Raw genomic sequence first — 22,324 nt, 5'->3', positions numbered from 1 at the left:
ACGAATTTATTTTGTTACCTTTATTTATGGCCTTTTTCGCGTCGATCTGTTGTTGTTGTTATGGTTATATTATAACTTAATTTTTTTTATCAATGCAGAAAGCGACTACAGCTACTGAGTGAGGGTGTAATTTTGACCAAAAATAAAAAGTTGGTCGCATCCTACAGAACTAAGTACGGTCCATTGATTTAAAGATCCCTGTCGCGAACGCGAACTTATTTAGGTATGGCAACCCTTAGTGACAATGACAACTAAATAAGATCGCATCGCGACACTCCCACAGGCAAAGAGACAAAGGAATCGCGACACAATGCAATCCGAATATCCGAAGTGGATAATGCCCCATAAATTTTACTCTAAATTAAACTTTACGACTCCGTAATAAGGCGTTAGTTAAATGTATATAATACCTATATATGTATGTGTATGTATGCATGTATGTGTTACCAATGTATATAGCATAATTATTAATATGTGGTATTATCTATGAAAAGGGACCTTATTGTCGATGGCGCTTACGACAAACACTTCGATGAATAAAATACGTAGTAGGTTGAAATTGGACATTCTGGCCCATTTCGGTTCGCTCGGTCCCAATTTAGCAATTAAGATTTTGTGAATACTGGAACATTAAATTTAGCTGTCTATCCACTGCGCAGGTCAATTTATGTTATGTGACGCTGATGAACTGATCAGTCATGTTGTGTTTGAAAACAAATCGGGTTCAAAGGTCCCTTTTTATAGTTTTTTATAAATAACTCGTAAACCGTGGCCTGTAGCAAAAAATGTTCTTATACATAAGTAATCTACATAAAATTCTCTACATTAAATATTCTATACACTTTTTCGCTAGGATCAATATTTAAAAAAATATTTAAGGGAGAAAGTTAATTATTAATATTTTTAATTGTTAATATTTATATTATAAAAATATTTTACATAAGTAATCTACATAAAGTTTTCTTCATTAAATATTGTATACAGTTTTTCACTAGGATCAATATTTAAAGGAGAAAGTAAATCAATTGTTAATATTTTTTGTAAATAACTCGTAAATGGTGGCTTGTACAAAAAAATCTTATACATAAGTAATCTACATAAAATTTACTACATTAAATATTCTATATACTTTTTTGCTAGGATCAATATTTAAAAAAATATTTAAGGGAAAATGTAAATGGAGAAGTGCACTGAGTTGGTCGTTTTATCCCAGGCGATGCCGCTTGGCACGATTGTTCCTTGGATCATACTTTATTGATATAATGTCTTAAGGATATTAACTCTTTGCTTCCACCCAAAAAGGGAGAGGGGAAATGCGATTCCGGCGGTACAATGCGGTCTGTTTCTACCTACCTGTAGCTGTCAGGTCAAGTTTGGTATCATTTTCGTATAAACCAAGGACAAGGAATTCATTTTGAAATAATCGTTTTACTTTTTCATACCCATAAATACTCAAATACCTATTTCAAATACATTGAAAAAGTGTCACTTTAAACTAGTCGTTCATACATTCGCACGGCGATAGTAGATCCCATACAAATGGGACTATGGCCAAGGTTAAAGAAAACACCAGGCAAGTGCGAGTCGGACTCGCGTACGAAGGGTTCCGTACCATAATGCAAAAAAAAAAGCAAAAGCAACCTTCTTTTGTTTCTAACAGCAGCCGCGGCCCACGATTACTCGTACGCGCCCCGGCCGCTGGGGCCCGGCGGGTTGGTCAACGATACCTCGTAACTCATGAGGCCCTGGTACTTGCTCCTTTCTAAATTAAATTTTTAGACAATTTTTTCTCAATTTTGGTCACCTCACCGTAGCTTATAGATATTTCATTGCAAGTTTGAGAAATGCATTATACAAATATCGGCGAGAAACGGTGTTTTCGGTGTATATCTACATGGCCTACAACCCTTCGTTTCCAGGCCTATATAGTAATGTACTATGTATTACGATATTACGATACATTACGTTTTACAGTACATATGGCCCTTTAAATTTTTGACGTAGTTATCTAGTTTGTTATTATTATCATCACCCAATGTGCTTATTATATCCGGGTGTCGTAATGTAGCACCTGATGTACTGTTAACAGTTTTTCACTATTACGTCTATGACATTTATTCATAAAGGCTGTTTGTTTACAAAGAGCCTACCTCGATACGCGAAAATTTAAATTTTGTTATTTGTTCAAATATGAAAGAGTGATAAAGAGGCAGGTAACGATATTGTCGTGTTTCGGGCTAAGCGCTCAGTTTGTGCTAGTGGTGCTTATTTAAATTAAATTAGCTAACCCAAGAGTTCCCATTACATTGTCATTGACCTTCACTTGCTCAGATTTTTTCTTCTATATACATTTGCCACCAAATATAAAGTTTGTAGGTCATCTGGAAGTGGGTCCCTTTTATAACAAAACTTCCGTGAGACACTGACATATTTATTTATTATTATTATTACAACAAAACAAATTGCACCTTATAGCTAATGCCAAAGCGGCACAAATTGGAACACATTAACATCATAATGCATTAACACTATAAAGCAATAACACAATATACAGCTAAAACACAGGTATTCATTATGGCATGGTACTCTTAATCATCTCTCTTTCTAATATCCTCTTGCATTCCATTGTCAATTTGTCTCTCGCCCCATCGCAATCACAAAATCGCACTGTGACTGCGACTTGAGCAGGGAGTTGAGTAACGCGTGCGTGCGCGTGACCGGCGCCTGCGCATTCGCCTCCCGCTAGCAGCGTATAAAGTATAAACAGGCGCACGCACACTTCGACACAGAATAATTAATAGTACTACCGTACATAAAGGAAACTTCCTACAAAAACGAAGTTTGACAGCGGTTCAGGGTCGAATGATGCTGTCTCTTTCTAATATATAGCACTATCTGTTTCGGCTATTTAGGGTTGTCAAAAATCAAGTGATTATCTTATCTGTGGTTGTGCACGCAAAAGGAAGTCAAGTGGTGCCAACCCTAATAATTGCTCGGAGCAATTCTAAGCCAAGCGGAGCCAAGTTTGACCGAAGTCAAGATTTCGCACCCCTGACTTCGACAAGTTTTATACTATCAATTTTATTTCTAAAATTGCCAATTAAAATTTGGATAAAGAGAGTGACTTTTGTAACTGTAAGGAGTTATTCCCAAGTTGACCCTGTAAGAATAAGGTAGGGTACATGTAGGCAATCAAATAATTATATACATTTTAAAAGAAGTATTGAGTACAATGGAACCAACATCTATAATTTTTAAGTAATGACATTAAAAATTTATTTGATTAATGACTTTAAAAATTTCTGGAAGCAAACTAATAAATTGAGACCGAGGGCGGGCCTCCCTGTGAGTGTAGAGGGTGTTAGCGAGCCTAAGGAGATAGCTGATTTGTTTCAGAAGCATTTCAAGGTTGAGTCTCCCTTGGAGCCCTGCGGGGGCCCACCTCCAACGAGGTGTGTGCCTTCGGGGCCTCTGGTGAGAATTACAGCTAAGGAGGTGGCATCGGTGGTGAAGAACATGACGCGAGGGAAGTCGCCAGGACACCACTCCCTTAGCATTGAGCACCTGCAGCATGCAGGGGTACACTTACCTAGAGTACTCGCCATGTTCTTCAGCTTCTGTGTCAGCCATACTTATATACCGAGCGACATGATGAGAACCGAACCGTGGTAGTACCAATTATTAAAAACCGTACAGGAGACACCTCGGACATAAAAAATTATAGGCCCATTTCGTTGGCTACGATTGTAGCAAAGGTGTTGGACAGTGTGCTTGACAAATAGTTGGAAAAACACACGGTGCTTTATGACGCACAATTTGGATTTCGGCCGGGCTTATCCACCGAGACGGCAGTCCTTTGTCTTAAGCACACTGTCCGATACTACTCAGACAGGAAATAAATTAATTAAAAAATTAAAAACACGACTGCTGAATTTTAAAGCGAACTGAAAAGCTAAAAATAATTTTAATATGTTTGTTACATAAGGGGTCATGCACATTTATGACCGTGACTGTAAGTAGGTACGTGTACTTAATTTCAATTACAGTCGGGGGACTTCATTTACCTACTGCATTCTAAAAAGGTCCCCCGACTGCAATCGAAACTAAATGCACACGTACCTACTTACAGTCACGGTCATAAATGTGCATGACCCCTTATGTAACTAACATATTAAAATTATTTTTAGCTTTTCAGTTCGCTTTAAAATTCAGCAGTCGTGTTTTTAATTTTTTAATTAATTTATTTTATTTTACACATTTTAGTGATAAAGCGAACTAAAACTATTATTTATAAAGATTACCCGGTCATTTAGTTTGTCCACAAAGTTCTCTTTATGTGGATATTAGCTCCTGGGACTGGGACCTTTTAATTAAACTCACCGTTCCGGAATACCGGCGTCTTTTCTGTGGATAATATGTCGATGTGTTCACGATATGGGACATTTGATATTTTCCCATATAGCTTCTTAAAAAGAAGTAGAAGTTTTTAACATGTCCATGAGGGTTTGAAGGTCCACAGTAAAGACTCATAACTTTAACTCCCACTAAAAAAGTTATTGACTCAATTACCTTCGATGCGACTTTAGTAGGACGCACAGTCGCACATGGCCCTAGGCTAAATAGCACGTTGCTAGCAACAAATCGAACAACAATCATATGCGTCAGATTGCATTCATTATTCAGTAGTCTACGCGACGCTAACATCTTTATGTGGCAGTAATTACTACCTACTTACAAATGATGAACTGGTGAATATAGGTAGGTAGCCCCGACAGACTAGATGCTGAGGGCCGAGCTTTGCGTAGGGCCGAACGCCCAAAACGTTCAAGAGAAGCACGCTTCTATGCGAAAGCAACGCTGAAAGCCATGCTGCGGGACGTTAGCGGTGAAACACAGAACCATTGTACATGTGTCAATATACGTAGACTGAAGACCGAGCTCTACGTAAGGCCCACGGGTGCAATTTCTTCAAATGTCTGACCGAGTTCCACGAGTACTAAACTCCCGCAGGTCAGTCTTCGGCGTCGCGTGGAATCGTGCCTTCCCAATTAAGATACTAGGGGAAATTGAGGATAGCGCATGTACCTGTCGGACGCTCTGGACCTTCGGCTTTACGCGGAGTTCGGTATACGGGCTTCGCATTAGACACTTGTAACATTGTATTGCTCTGTGTTTAAATACTAAAGGTACGCCTCTCTCGGACGCGTCGGGCATTCAGCCCTACGCGAGGTTCGCGGCCTTCCGCCTTCGTATTTAGATACTTGTATTATTGTCTATATTATGGTATGTTGTTATTGTTTGAACACTAAAGAAGGGGTTTTTTCGGATGATTCGGACCATTGGCTTTTTATTGGAAATTGCAGTAAGTGAGTTCCACATTTCAGACGATCCTGGCCTTCTACCCTACCCCAGCTCGGACTTTGGCCTGCGCATCTAGACACTTGTTCTATTGGTCCGTGTTTGAACACAACACTCTTGCAGCTCGGCCTTTGGCCTTCACAATTAAGATATTACTTAGGAGAAAGTTTCTTAGGGCCCTTGGACCCTACGCGGAGGTCACATTTCGGCTAATGAATTTAGAAAAATGTCTACTACTACTAGTTAGGTTAGGAATGAATAAAGGAAGGTTCGAAGCATTCGAGAAGGAAGGAAGAGATATAATACGTATAAACATTGTCACATAGATACTTCTTCTTCTTTCTTCTTGGGAATATTACGCGAAACTCTGCGTAGGGGTCGCCACTATTACAATCCATCACAATCTCGCGCTGTACCGCGAAATAAGAAAATCGAAATTTCGCTATCATTCTTGCATATTCGGTAGAACATTGCAGTATCCCTATTATGAATATTAGTTTAGTACAGTCAGCCAAGAAAGTGGTCTACCACTTTTCGACTCTACCATCTGATTGATAGAGTCGAAAAGTGGTAGACCACCTAAACCTACCTACCTACCTACTAAAGTTAAGAAGAAATGACCGAAGTTGGTAGGTACCTATACCTACGCACGTGTTAAAACAAAGCCAATTTTTTTCACAGGCGGGTTAAGTAGGTTTAGTAGGCAAGGATAATTTTATTCACAAGAAATATAAGAATCCAATAAGCCAGAAATTGTTCGAAGCCCATCGCTTAAATAGAAGTTCGCACATTTAGATTTCAATAGCGCGATTTAGAACATGTTTATGTTTAGTTCCTGTATTTACCTTAGGTATACCATATGATTTATATATATTTTATGATCAGCGGTAAAAACCCTTTCATTTGATAGCTCACTAAATAAGATAGAAGGATTTATTTTTCTTAGCATTTTTTGTGAATCCTTATTCTACCAAAATAAGACTTGAACGCGTATGTTGCATATACAGGGTGAAATTTAAATCACTGGCCATATTCATTCCCGGCACTAGGTTACACTTAAGGAATCTATTTAGCGAAAAAAAAGAGTACATTTTTTTTTAATTTTCATTTTTCAATTTTTAAATATTTTCCACGAGTCGTGGTCACCCTATTACCACAAATGTAAACAAACCTAATAGTAGGTTTTAACAACAACATCAGCAAAACCCTTATCTGACCTTCAATAAACCTTATAATCGTTGCAATAGGGTCCACCTAGTTAGTGTTGGCGATGGTAGGCAGGTTTATCAATTTCGAGGGTAGTCTAAACTAAACCATTCCGCGTTAGCGGTAAACATAACGGTAAGCATAAATGATTAGTCACTCGTCACTCGCCAACCTTAAAATAATAACGCGCGCGTACTAAGGTTAAAAAAAATGTTTTCGAACCGGGAATATTACGAAGTGGTACGGTGTTATTTATTAAGTGGTGAGTGTTTACGTGGTGCACAAAGATTATACGAAATGGAATCAGTTCCACGCCTTCGCAGACAAGGATTGAATCCAAGAGTACCATCTCGTGGGACTTTCGTTAGTTGCGTAAGTTGATTCAATTTTTTAAATACGCCTGAATGCAAAGATTCCTGACCTAGTTTTTACTCATTGTTTTTAAGCCACGGACGTTTTGTTAATAATCATTAGTCAGAATGTCAGAAATAACATTTTAGATTAAAAATGGGTTGCCTTTGTATTTTGACGGTTATTACTTATGTAGGTAAGCGTCTTCTTATCTCGCTGCAATAGGGTTCATAATTGGTGACGCGATTGCAAACAGCGGGAGAGGCGGGGTGTCAATGACCTTAACTGATAAGAGAGAAGCGGGTGTGGGTAGTTGTCAGTTCGCCATAACGTACGAGGTTTTTGGGACAACTTGATGATGAGTTATTTCGAAAAAAAAGTACTGAGCGGTATTAAAAGAAAAAACACGTGTTTAATATTTTTTCGAGTTCTTTCGGGTGTTTCAATTTGGCCAGTGAATTAAATTTCACCCTGTATATTTTAAATCGTCTTTCAAAGATCTTCATTTTGAGGCCCCACTTGATAGGTTTGCAAGATTTTTTTTTCTAAACATCACGCAATATCATGTATTATGTCCGCCATATTGATTTTATTATGACGTCACATAGCCTATGTTAGTCGGGATGACGTAAGGATTCTAATGATATATAATTTATCTAAATCGGTTAAGGCATTCAGAAGTTATGGTGGAATAAAGAAACTCACATACAAACATGAACCCTGAAAACAATACACTCTTTTTGTTTGGGCAGTCGTGTAAAAACCAGTTTTGGCGTGTTTTCTTGATCTCTCGAAAGCCTTCGATCTGGTGTCCTGTAACAGACTTTGGCAAAAACTGTACGAGGAGACGTCTTTACCCGGGGAATTGGTGGAATTGTTCAGGTTTTGGTACGGCCACCTAACCAATGTCGTTAAGTGGGCGGGTTCGCTATCCCATGAGTATAGGTTGGATTGCGGGGTCAGGCAGGGGGGGCTTGCGTCGCCCAGACTCTTCAGCCTATATGTCAATCGGCTGATCGAGGAGCTTAGCAACACTATGGTCGGATGTTCAATAGATGGAACGTTCGTAAATAACATCAGTTACGCGGACGACATGGTGTTGCTAAGCCCATCGATCGACGCCCTTAGGACGCTAGTAGGTGTTTGTGAGCGGTATGCGGAGGCCCCGGGTCTCAAGTACAATGTCTCTAAAATCGAGCTGCTAGTTTTCAGAGGAAGAATAGTCCAATTAAACGACCAAAAGTTACCTCCAGTGAGACTGAATGGCACTCCTCTTAAAGTAGTAAGAGAATTTAAGTACTTGGGACACTGGGTAACCGCATCGCTAAAAGATGACGTAGATGGGAAAGGGAGCGTAGGGTGCTGACAGTAAGAAGTAATATGTTGATTCGCAGGTTCGCAAGGTGCACTAGCAATAAAATCACCCTTTTTAAGGCGTACTGCCAGTCATTTTACACCTGCAGCCTATGGATCAACTTTACTCAAAAAACTTACAGCGCCCTACGCGTCCAATATAATAACGCTTTTAGGATGCTGTTGAGGCTGCCGCGCTATTGCAGTGCTAGCGGTATGTTCGCGGAGACGCGCACCGACGGCTTCCACGCCATCATGCGCAAGCGGGTGGCGTCGCTGGTGCGGCGCGTACGCGGCAGCGCCAACAGTCTCCTAGCCACTGTAGCAGACAGGATAGATGGCGCTTTCGGGGAGTACTGGAGTAGCCTACATGTCTATTAAATCTGAATAAAGTACATAACATAGGTAGTCACTAACATAGGTTAAGAGTAATAATGAGCTACTAATATATTACGGAAATTTAATTTCTGATATAAATAATTTAATTTAATTTAATTAAGCAGTTCAATAATTCAAATGAATTCACAAAAAGGCTAAAATGTTATTTATTAAACAGACCTTATTACTCCTTGCAGGAATATTTAGTAGTCAATTTATGTTAAAATGTCCTATAATATTTATTTATGTATTGAGTATAATTTACTTTCTCCCTTAAATATTGAAGGTAGCGAAAAAGTTTATAGAATGTTTAATGTAGAAAATTGTATGTAGATTACTTATGTATCAGAACATTTTTTGCTACAGGCTACCGTTTACGAGTTATTAAAAAAAAACAATAAAAAGGGACCTTTAAACTCGATGACTGATCAGTTCATCAGCGTTACATAACATAAATTTTATTGACCTCCACAATGGATAGACAAGAAAATTGAATGTTCCAGTATTCACAAAAACTTAATTGCTAAATTGGGACCGAGCGAACCGAAATGAGCCAGAATGTTCAATTTAAACCTACTACGTATTTTATTCATCGAAGTTATAGTCGTAAGCGCCATCGACAATAAGGTCCCTTTTCATAGATAATACCACATATACACATGACTGAATGTTTACTTGCTTGTTATTATTACCCTCAGAAACAGTATACCGTGATCTCCAATCACGTATAAGTATTACAGATATCCAGGTCGTATTTAGACTGGTTTTGTCAAAGCAAGTAGCGAGCGTAGCGGTGGTTATAACTGTCCTTGTTCCGCGAGATTGAAACTAAGTTGTTATGTACATATAATTTGCATGTTTGGAAATTGTTTTGATCCTGTGTATGGCAGCTAATGGCATACTCGGGCTAATATATTCTCATTTTAACCTACTAAGTCCCTGCGTACAATTTTTTGTACATACAATTACAATTTTACAATTTTTTGTACATACAATTTTTTCTACGCCTCGGCTAGTCTGTGGCCATGAGTAAACCCATGCATAATTAAAAAAAAAAAAAAAAAATCCAAAATTTCTTTTGAATTTTTATTGTGTAACTGAGGGCTCCAATTTCAAAAACAAAACAATTGCTTCTGGGTCTCAGGAGGATACAGCAGTTTCGTATGTGCCTTGACTGAATTAGTAGGTCCCTACCTGAACTCTTCATAACTTTAAATCCCATTTTTAAAGTCATTTATCCATTTTCATCCCATTTCTTAACTTTTCAAGAAAAATAGTTATTTGTTTTACAAGGGGGCAAAGTTGTTGTTTAACCGCTCGTGCTAATATTGATACCCGAGCAAGCGAAAGATTCCAAAATTGAACCACGAGCGTAGCGAGTGGTTCGAAAAATGGAATCTTGAGCGTTGCGAGGGTTTCAAAGCACGAGGGTTAAACAAAATTTGCCCCCGAGTGACACACAAAATTTTTCACCACACCAACCCAAAGCAAATATTAAATGTAAATACCAAACAAAATCAAATCCAAATGAATGTTATTAAATATTTATCATCCAAAATCATCATTTAAAAGTCAATCCTACCAGCAAACATAAGAAAACTACTCAAAATTTGCATTTGTTTACTTTGCCTCACATGTGGATAAAATGCAACTTTGCTATCAGTTTTTGAAGTGCAAAGTAAGCCTTTCCGAGCTGGTGTGGTGAAAATACATTTTGGCTATATGTTATCTGTCAGTATCTTTAGATTACTACATGTTATTATCTACTAAGCAATTTGGCAGGTAAAAAGGCACTTTTAATTTTATACTAAGGCAGCAGTGGTAACAAAAATGTGCGAATGACTGGCTACAACCTGTTTTCGTCCAAATCTTCTTCAGTCGGTCCCTCAATGCTGAGGATCGTGACATCATGTCCTTCTGTTGAAAACCAGGTTCCTCCATAGGGTTCTGTTCCTCGCCAAGCGCCATGGCCTCGTGCAGTTTTAATTGCTTAGGTGCAGTTATTTGAGCACACCATCTAGAAGGGGGAGGGCTCTGAGGACTGGTGCCTTCAACTTTGCCCGTCAACTTTCTCTAAGCTATCCGGATATTCATCCACATCATTGGATACTTAACTAAAGTGTCATAGTTGTGGATGCTAATGTTAAATCCAGAACTAAAGTACATTTTTTTAGCTGTGCATTAATGTTGTACTTACGCTAGGCCTTGTCTTATCTGTAACAACGTAACTAATTATCTAAAACAAAACTTTTCAATTGTATTTTTGATTAGGTCGCAATGAAAAAGTACACAAGAAAACAAACAAACGAAAAGAAAGTAATATGATATGGGGATTATTATAATGAAGGAGCTTTACCTTGATCTTGTTTGTACGTTTATATTTTCTCGGAACAGCAACAGGTGAATTTGATATGACGTATTTTATTTCCATATTTATGAGGGGTTTATTTATGAGCATATAACTGCGCATGGGCTCAGAAAATATACACTTGTTGTGGATATATTTATAATATTCGACGCAAAAAGAGGGGTGTTATAATCTTGACTGCTATGGCACGTCTCGTCTGTCTGTGGCACCGTCGTAGCCCATAAACAGGTAAACCGATTTAGATGCGGTTTGTTAGTTTTGAAGCAGGTTTTCTAGCGGTGGTTCTTAGATACGTACTATCAAAATCGATTAATTGCGTTGGGGTTTTTAATTTTTTAATTCAACAATAATAATAATTCTATATAAGTATGTCTATCGTTGCCTAGCACCCATAGCTTTGCTTAGTTTGAAGCTGGGTTGATCTGTGTTAGATGTCCCCAATATTTATTGAATTATTTATTAGGTAGTCTCAAAGCAAATTATCTAATAGTGGGGTTCAAATTCCCCAGGCCAGTGGTACCTATACTTCAATATAAAGATACTTACTCGTAATTAAGTATCTACCTGTGAACTAACATTATAACTAACATGTTAGAATTGTCATTACGAAAATGTAAGGAGTTTTGGTTCAGAGTGTTTTATCTCTACACTAAAGGCTACAAACTTTTCTAGGCTGAGTAGATAATAAAACTCGAACCTAAGTCCTAAACTAATTTAGGGTCAAAGTTTCCCTGTACCTAGTTAGGGATTTGTTTTTCGATATACCGAAACTACGGTGAGAACTCGCATTAATTTATTTCAAAGAGAAGTGTTAAAATAAGTTAAATTTTTGGCTTTAAATAGCAGCTACAACTTTGTTATTGTTGGCGCGAGTTGGGTCTCCCATAGAAAAGTTAAGTTACTCTGATGACAAATAGACTATATTCGCCCACGTGTCATATATTATTAGGTCCCTGAGGTCCCTCTACCATTATTAAGGGGTTGGTGCCACGTGGCTGCTTTACCACGTCCTTAATTCCGTCCATTGTACCCAGGCAGTGGCGTCGACGAATGGGGCCTTCGCCCACGGCCTCGCGCTTAGGGGGGCCTCGCAAAGCCAACTTTTTTATTACCTTGAGAAAACACATTGAAAAGAGCCACGCAGATCTGGTTTTCGCCCACGGCTAGATTGGTTCACACCAAGGCTCGGAACCAGTTTTTAAACGAAATAGGCCAATATTTTTTAATAATTTTATGCTCTTTACGTAGAACTGAATAATAGATTTAGGTAACAACTTAGTATTATTAGATTGTCCCATTTAAAATTAAATAATAAACCAATTAACGAAAAAGAACGAAATAATACCGGCATTTTTGTATAAGTACCTAAAGAAAAAACCTGAGCGCCTACCGCGAACCACGTTCGACGGGTCACCTCTCTGTCGCACTTGTAAATTCGTGCATAAGTGTAACAGAGAGGCAAGACGTCGAACGTGGTTCGTGGTAGGCCCTCTGTTCCGAGCCTTGGTTCACACTATGCCACTGTACCCCTAGGTACATCCTGATGTACATTGCTGATGTTGTTCTTTCGATTATAGATCTGACATGGTGGTCCGCAGCATCGGCAACTCTCTAATGGTGATTCTACCCGACCTGGTGGGCAAGAAGATCACCAACTGGTTCGATCTAGTCCGACCGCTAATCGCGTTTAAGTTTCAAACCGTAAGTATATATTTATCGAGTGTTTCAGGAAATGGAACATCGATTAGGTAACCTTATCGATAAGTTTTATTTTATTTTATTCATTTGGAGAACTAGCACCAGCAGTTTTGACATTAACATAGAAATTATAGTATAGTATATTATTCAAATTATAATCAAATTAATTTGTAGTAAGCAGGTACGTCTGTTACAGAAAACTTTTTCTATCAGTCAAACTTTCAGAAAAAATTTCTGTGCAAGTATGAAATTAGTGTTTGTTGGTGCAGAGTTAGCTTAGTTAGCTTAGGCTACTTAAATTTGTTTAATATGTCTCTCAAATAGAAGATGTCGGGACGACTAGAAAGCATCCTACACGGAATGGTGGAAAATACAAACAACAGTTGGAGGAAACGAGGGGTGCCCTTTGGCCAGCAGCGGGCCACTAAATTAAGCTAATAAAGAAATATTCCACAGATCCTAAACCGGACGAATAACATCTTCGAGTTGGTGACGGTAGAAGCAGTCATCCATGAGAAGGCCACAGACAAGAGGAGCGAGATCCTAAAGCTATCGGATGAGTCTGATGGGACCACGGAGAAGAATTTAAGGCTTAAAGGTACGCTAATTCAATTGTTAACTTTATTTGATATTTTTTGTACCTGTGTACAGTCACCATACGGGATTGTTATGCCATTTAGGGTTTTTGATAAATTGGAAATTCTATAGCGTAAGTATTGAAAAACCAATTTAGATAGGACCCTTAATGGCGCAACAATTGAGGAGCGTGATACACAAGAGTTAACGAGAATGACAAATCATAAACGTAGTTGACAAGTTGACGACATCAAGATTTCACGAAACTAAATGTTATCGGAAAATGTTTAGGTGCATATTTATTTTCTGCTGTACCAAACAAAGCATGCAAATTCTGAATTATGCATACAAAGAAATACAACCATAATAACGATACAAGTTTCGTCAATTAAGTAATCGGAATGTTTATGCAAATGCAATAGTGCCATAGGGAATAATTATAGGTAGTTAAATTATTCGGTAGCACGTGGCTCAACGTAACATGACAAATCTTAAACAACAAAAGACGTAAGGGCGACAGTGTTATGTGCAAACATATAGAAATATTGTGGCAAAAACGAGTGCTTGAGTAAATGAAACATCGATAAATCTATTATCGATAAGTCACAGATTACAGATACCTATTAAAAATATGTATGTAACTTCTACTTGCTGTAGGTAAGTTACCGAAAAATTTCAATAATGCAATTCAAAGACAAAGCGGTAGGTACATATTAATTTCTTTTATACATATATATTAAGTAGGTACCTACTTAAAAATTCAAACGTAAACTGTAGTAAGTATAAAGTGCCAAAAGAATAGAAAACTACCAATATATCAAAAGAGAAGTAGATATCGAACGTAAGTAATCAGTATTCAGTATCTCAGTATAAGTGTAGCTAAATAGTTTAAGGTAACATGTCGATATTTTATTTTGTCAATCACTTTATTTTGCCACAAAAACTTCTGTCTGGTTACGTGTAGAGTAAATTATCTTATGTGCGGTCGGTACCCCAACTTAAGTACCTACCGAAGTTGCCATGTACTAGTCGTATAGAAAAGTGGAAACTTATGTAAGGGAACCGACTGTACTTACCTATATATAATGCCGGCTACACACGTAACTATAAATCGTAGCGATTAAACTATGCAGGCCGATTTGCGCAGTTTTATCTACCGTGTGTATGGCAAATCGTTGTCGATTATCGTAACTGCACAGTTTAATCGCTACGATTTATAGTTAACGTTTATAGCCGGGGTAAGTCGAGAGAGCGACCAAAGTTGCCCTAGCAACACTGTTGGTATCCTTTGTTTCGATATTGCCAAGCAAAACTCCCTCGGAAACCGTAAAGCCTTTATTGATAAACTCGAATCCTCATTATCTACTCATTAACATTCACCCATGATAGTCATGATTAACTGGCTTAAGAAGCCATTTGAGGGTAGATTTTGTTTACTCTTTTTTAAATAAGTGATACAGACTTTTAAGTAATTTCTTATTTGCAAATCTTAACAAAACCCATTTCTAAAGCCACCCCAGATACTTAGAAAACTATCAACTTCAGATGAGGGTCGTCAAAATCCTGTCAACAATAAAAATATTCCACTTTCCGGTTCCCGTCAACCCATATCACTGTAATTGAGTTTGTCGAGGTGGCGTAATTTTATTGATCTTCAGGAACTTCAGGAAATTTATATAACTTTTTTATGGACCCTCTCGTACTTGTGCCTGTGCCCAGCAGTGGGACGTATATAGGCTAAATTATTTTTATGGAATACCTATTACTTATGCTTAATGCATACATAATTTATTAATTCATTTGAAAGCGATGGCTATGATATTTGTCCGGATTGTAAAGTTTGTGCATACCTACGTGTTTAAAACTAATTCTTTACTTAGGTACTACCTTAATTTTTTTTATTTGATATAAGTACATATTATATTATAAAAGCGAGAAACACATTTACATCTTGGTCATAATGACCTCCATGTTAAAATTATGTCTTATTATTTAAGTATATTTGATTTTTCATTAGCTTTATGATATTTAGGTAATAATCATAAAATCACAAGTGTCACAACAGTCTATTAAAACTATCATACCACTGAAATACACTATCAGCGTGTTTTCAATATGTACAAAATTATTCTGTTTGTCTTAAAGTAGAAAATTGAATTTACCAAATCAGCCTTGAACCACGAAATACTTGGAAGAAATTTAGAAGTTTTCATTATCTATTTATGTCTGAAACTTAAGGCGTATCCAGACGAGTAAATTTTTCACTAAATTGATTAAATCGTCCGATCTAATCAGCCCGCCAATTTGGTTCGCCGAATTCAACCGCCGATTATATGGTTTATGGTTTAAGACATTTATTATCTCATTAAGAATTTACAAAATTCACTTACATGAGATACACTTATAAAACAACACTTTTTTGGGCTAGCGTGCACTAATTAATTTAAATGTAAACAATATTATATACATAATAATTACTACAATTTACACTATAATTTATACTATAATTTTTGTAATACATGGTAAAGTGGGTAGAAATCGTTTGTAACATGTAGGTATTAATTACCAGCGGCTTAGAGAACAAGTTATTTCGACCGTCCTGTTCAGATGCGTTGCAGCGTAGATAACGAAACTAGTATGAATGTTCACGAGTTATAATGTAACGCGGCATGGATGGATGCGGCATGGCTGTGCACACTACAGATGTGGTAAAATATTTGATTATAACCGATATTACCGATAAAATGGAGTGCGGACGCAAGAATACCAATTTGTGACGCCAGTATTTTCATTTTTTGGGGCATTTTCTCAATTTAGAGGGCTCATATATCACCATAAATCTTTGGTGATTAAATTGGAAATTGACGCCAATTTCATTTTTGATCAAATCGGTCGATTTGATCACCTCGTCTAGAATCCACTTTAGGTTTGTTTGAGTCCATTTATAAATCAAAGCTTAATAGTGCCAAAGTGAAAGCGGCCAAATTAGAAACAAAAGTGACAATGGACGTTAACAACGCCAACGTAGCTAAATCACGAAACCACAGAGTTGAAAAACATTCAGAGATTTCAGAGGTCGCTAAGACAAATAAAAAAAAACTGATTTCATAGCGCGCAGATTTGCTTGGGTTTATGGGCGACACGAGGCGTGGCTCACTCCGCGATTTCGTAGGCCGCATGTACTTTGTAGTACATGCGGCCCACACCAATTTTGGTGTCCAGCAGTAGTAGTTGCCGCGCACCGCTACGGAACGGACGCCTGCTCGCGTTCGCACTTGCACCACCTTGCGATCATATCTGTCGTAATAGAGGCATTTGTTAGAAAGTGAACCTTCTGTACCTAGTACTATTATTTATTCTGTGGCGACACGCACACATTTACAACTCGATGGCGAGCATAGAATGCCCAATTCTGTTTAACAATTTGCTACGGTTTTGACCTTGAAGATCGCTTAATCATTCAATAAATAACTATTTTTTAGCCCCCAGATAGTAAAACCTTATTAATATAACACCTCGAACAAATACATATTACCAAATATAAACTTAAAGGCAATCGGCTGCCCGTACTCCTAGCGAGGACCGACTGACCCTCATCAAATACCAATATGATATAAAAAGCCAGGTCAAATCCACAAATAGTTAAATAAACAAATTACTAAATCAGAATCTGTCGGATAGTATAATTATGCGTGCAAAATCAACAGCAACCCTACCTCTGTCTGTCTTTCAACTCTGTGCACAAAACCTGCAAATTAGTAGTAATATTTCACGAGACATGTCAAAATAACCAGGATTTATTTGGGCAAAAAGTCGGTTTGTAAAGTAATAGCTACACAAAAAGTTACTTCTCGCAAGGGACATGTATTTATAATTACGATTACTGGTATTAAATGTGTGTTTAAATAAAAAAATTAGTATTATCTTGTGTAGTTAAAAAGACTAAAAAAAATTAAAAATGGAGATTGCAGACAGAACATTTTGTGTAATTTTTTGTTTAACTAAATATTTTTGTATTAACAGCAATAACTAAAAGGGGGATGTTTATAATATATGTATTATCATATTTATCTTTTTTTTTACTTCACTATTTGCACTAATATAAAGTGCATCATCACTTTCCTTTCAAGGAACTAAATGCAACGATTATTAGGGTGAAGTATGATGCCTAAAGAGTCACACGAAGCTAGTCGCCGCCGCAACGTTATTACATGTTATTGCAGTATGTCGTTTTAGGCGGCGGATTTTCGTGACTCTTAAAGATATTGTAAAAACTAAAACTTACTTTATATCTTTGCGTAAAGTTATAGGAATTGTCGAAAAGGTAAGTTTTCTAAATGTATTGATTTTACAGGGATGCCCAAGAAGAAACGTTATGCGTATGACGGAAGACGATTGCCTGACGTTATTATTTTACACCTTAAAGGTAGTTTGGGACACGATTCCACATTGTTTTTTGATAGATGGTAATATCGTTAATATGGCCACTGACGCCACCGATCACAATATTTTAAACGATTGTATTCACTTGTAAAAATGTTCACGACGCACCTAATCAATAAATAAAAGAATCGAAAACTAAACAAACATTGCGTTGGCCGTCAAAATTATATTTAAAGGCACCTACTACCTATATTTTGTAAAAGGCACTTGTCATATTCTATGTTTTTTTTAATGAGACAATGATTTGTATTTTTGCACATGGTGTACACAATGCACAGAAAATCCACAAAGAGTATGTAAAAAAATTCTTATTTTAGGTAGGTATTAAAAAGGCGATTTTGAACGAGTTAATAATGAAGTAGTAATACTATTAGATACTGGTTGTTTCTAATAGTTATTTTTTACTCGTATACATATGTATATATATAAGAAATTTGTCAGAACGCGTATATATGTATATGTACATACTCTCGTTATGCTATTCGATTGTGTTAATAAGTAGGTAATTTTCTCTTCTTCGTCGCGGCATCCCAGCATTTTGCCACGGCTCATGGGAGCCTGGGGTCCGCTTGACAACTAATCCCAAGAATTGACGTAGGCACTAGTTTTTACGAAAGTGACCTGCCAACCCAGAGTGGAAACTAGGCCTTATTGGGATTAGTCCGGTTTCCTCACAATGTTTTCCTTCACCGAAAAGCGACTGGTAAATATCAAATTCTATTTCGTACATAAGTTCCGAAAAACTCATTAGTGCGAGCCGGGGTTGTACCCGTGACCTCCAGATTGCTAGTCGCATGCTCTTACCGCTATGCCACCAGCGCTTCCAAAAAATTAAGTAGGTAATTTTTTGACAGAGAGTAATAAAATATCTAATTTACTGACTAATTTAAAGAAGAAACTCAATAACTTTCACCTTTAGCGTATTATATTCCTTTATCTTCAACTTCCTTTCTGCGTGGGAATATTATGTTTCCAATATGATTAATTTCAAGATTATTCTATGAAATTCAGCACACTCGAGTAAAATACACACTTACGGCTCGATTCGGGAAATGAATTAGAGATTCACTATAGATATGAAATAGTCGAGATAATTATATATACCTTATGGCGGCTGGCGCTTACGTCGTATAGCGCCGCAATCATAGTCTAATAAAACATGGTCTTCTCTTCCCAGAGTGACACAAGCCTACGTCACAATAACATGGCCGCTATATCTATATATAGCGCTATCGCTATCGCATATTATCATATAGCGCTGTCGCATGATGACGTAGGCTTGTGTCAGTCAGGTGACCTAGAAAAGACGGGAAGAGAGTATATACCAGGCGGAGTATATTATTATACCATGGCCGCAATAATATTAGAACGACGTTAATAATAGCGTAAGCGCCAACCACCATCACATATCACGTCGAGACGTCACATATCATTACTATATCGTATCTAGTTAATCTCTAATTCATTTTCCGAATCGCGCCGTTAGTATGATTACGAACACCTACGTACTTACGTGTAAATGTGGGTACACACGTTTGGCATTGGCATGTGCGAAAATCTAATTAGGCACTACATATTCCATTATATTTGCCTCGGGTAACCTTGTTTGCTAAGTACTATCGTATGAACATTCACCTGAAGGAATTATAGTCAAGATCAGAAATACGTATTCTATTGAATTAAATGCTGGAATAGATACTTCAGTCGAATACCTACAGGATCTAACGATAATAGTAATCTGTTTAACGGTATATGTATTCGGTATCGTGTTTTGATTCGAAAAAAGATTTTTTTTATAACGTTATAAATGTTTGGCGTTTGGGTGGAGAGTTGGCCGACTTAGACGACCTAGAAAAAAATATTCCGCGTTCAATTTTTTTTTCTTTTTCCTAATCAGAACACGATAACGAATATGCCCTGAAACGGACCCCCACTAGTTTTGTTACATTCTGTATACAATATTTACTGTTGAATAGTTACCCCACCGTACATGTTTATTAAGAGTTCAGTTTTTTAGCAAAAATACTCTGATGTATATAGGTAACGTTCTTAATTAAGGCTCACAATCACAGTCGTGTTTTAATTTAGTCGTCACTATTTTATGAGCACTTCGAAAAAATATATGTATGTAATCCATACACAATTAGTCAATTAGAGATAGCAATCTTCTTTTGGGAACAATTAGAGAAAACTAGTTTTCACCAAGGCACTTTGCGAAAACTAGTTTCATTAAAAATCCCACTTCACGAAAACCTAAAGAAAAACGAGTTTTAATTAGCGAAAACGTGTTTTTTAGGCCAGTCATCTTAAGCCTAAAAAGGGGGTCAACCTCGGAATGAGAGATAATAAGCTGGAAACTCGGATACACCTTCGTTATGACATTTGAAAGGTTCTCTTAAAAGTCGACGCATATATCGTGTGCGCGTCACAAGTTATTCAAGGTCAAAGTTCATGAAAATCGGTTTTTCGCGAATATCAAGGTTTCTATAGCTCCACCGCTGTTTACATGTAGGGAAGAATTGTAGAGCATAAAATTTGTGACACGTTAAGTATCGAACATTTTTTCATGAGATTAGCCGTTTTCAAGATAAACCACAGAAAGCGCAGTGATCAGACATACGTAGTATAATTTGGTTTGATAGTGAATGACACCTTGCATTTTGGTGACTATGCACTGAAACTTTGCACAGTTGATTTTTAGCTGGTCTTGAGTAGATTCTGACCGGGAGCTATCGAGAGCCACGGCACATTTAGTGGGGGGAGGGGGGGTTAAGTTCGACGCTGCCGCGCTTCAATTGAAGCATCATTTCTCTAAAGCTATACATATTAGATTAGGGCATGTGATATATCATTTCCGGATAAATTATGGATGGGGAATCTATTTATGGAACAAAAACAATGTACTTTCTAACAAAGAAAATGAATAAAAATGAACTGAAAACTACTTCAACTCGCTATTATAACTACAGATAGAGATTTCAGGAGTTGAATAATTTATTTATTTATTATGAGCCTGTTGTGTCCCACTGCTGGGCAAAGGCCTCCCCCCTCTTCTTCCACTCGTCCCGGTTTTGAGCTATATCTGGCCAGTCTTTTAAAAAGGAGTCCAAGTTATCCCGCCATCGCCGACGAGGTCTGCCGGATGCCCGGTTTGACCCGTGGGGCACCCACTCTGTGGTTAACTTGGCCCACAAGTCGTTCGGCATGCGGCAGACATGACCAGCCCAATCCCACTCTAGCTTGGCCGCTTTTCGAGCTACATCTATTATCTGAGTTTTAGAGCGCAGCGTGGTGTTCCGGATGCGATCCCTTAGTTTCACACCTAATATGCTGCGCTCCATAGCTCTCTGGCAAACCCCGAGTTTGGACTTCTGAGCTTCCGTCAAAGACCAAGTCTGAGCACCGTAAGTGAGGATTGGAAGTATGCACATGTCCATGAGCCTACGTTTGAGTGACAGAGGTAGGTCTCCTTTCATGAGATGTTTCATGGACCAATAGCTCTTCCTGGCGTTCTCGGTCCGTCTATCGACCTCTTTTTCTTGTCGCGCCTGGAAAGAGACTATCTGGCCCAAATAAAGGTATTCATGGACATATGCAATGTGTTCTCCGTTTACCTCAATCTTACGTTTTGTGCTGTTGGACATGACTTTGGTCTTTGACATATTCATCTTCAGTCCAACCTCGAGCGATGTAGCTCGGATGCCGTTGAGGAAAAAAGGACTATATCATCGAATAAAAGCATGTGAAAACATGCATTTTCTTGTATTATTAGTACTTAAAATCTACCTCTTTCCTGTAGAACTACCTTAAGTTAAAGGCTATAAAGCTTAATTTTCTGATTAAACCTCAATAAAGGGGTACCCTTTTTGTATTAAACTATGTCATAAAATCATTACATACATACACACAAGCTGTTAGCTATTGTCCACAGGAGGGGCCACTTTTGTTTTAAAATCCATATATGATCCATAAGTGTCATTTTAACGATTAAAAAACTTTATAGAACGTATTATTCACACAGATTACCAGCTAGCCTTGCGTCATAGTGCGTTTCCCGTGCCGCTGCGCCTTCTATGCCGTATATCTTGAAAATGGCTAATGGCATGAAAAAACGTTTTATATTCAACTCGTCGCAAATTTTATGCCCTACAATTCTTACCTACATGTAAACAATATTGGAGCTATAGAAAACTTGATATCCGCGAATAACCAATTTTTATGACCTTTGACCTGGAATAACTTCCGACGCGCACACGATATATGCGTCGACTTTTAAGAGAACCTTTAAAATGTCATAACGAAGGTGTATACGAGTTTCCAGCTTATTATCTCTCATTCCGTGGTGAAACCGTTAATTTAACTGGGCCATTTAAGTACTGAGACGATACGAAACCCTAGATTTAACTAGGGAAAACATATTTTCAGTTAAAACGGGTTTTCACGGTAACATCTTAGAGCATTTAATAACTGGAGTCGCCTTTAAGAGCTTACCCCTCTGCTGAAAACCTTGCACAACTGTGCAAACTTTTGTATGAACTGATATGGCTATTTGTGCGTTGCGTGTAGAAATAGCAATACATTTGACGTCCCCTC

General features: G+C 37.7%; 1 protein-coding gene across 1 annotated transcript in view; it reads left to right on the top strand.

Moving 5' to 3' along the window:
- LOC134675261 (soluble guanylate cyclase 88E) overlaps nucleotides 1-22,324 on the top strand; it is a 182,938-nt gene that overhangs the window by 143,572 nt on the left and 17,042 nt on the right. Inside the window, exons 5-6 of the mRNA XM_063533481.1 lie at nucleotides 12,592-12,715; nucleotides 13,169-13,310. Of these exons, the coding sequence (XP_063389551.1) occupies nucleotides 12,592-12,715; nucleotides 13,169-13,310 (266 nt within the window). The remainder of the gene's footprint in view (nucleotides 1-12,591; nucleotides 12,716-13,168; nucleotides 13,311-22,324) is intronic.

Source organism: Cydia fagiglandana, chromosome 21 (genome assembly GCF_963556715.1).
Source record: "Cydia fagiglandana chromosome 21, ilCydFagi1.1, whole genome shotgun sequence".
Lineage (NCBI taxonomy): Eukaryota > Metazoa > Arthropoda > Insecta > Lepidoptera > Tortricidae > Cydia > Cydia fagiglandana.
The sequence above is the reverse complement of the archived record's forward strand: the minus strand, read 5'-3'. Positions and strand labels throughout refer to the sequence as shown.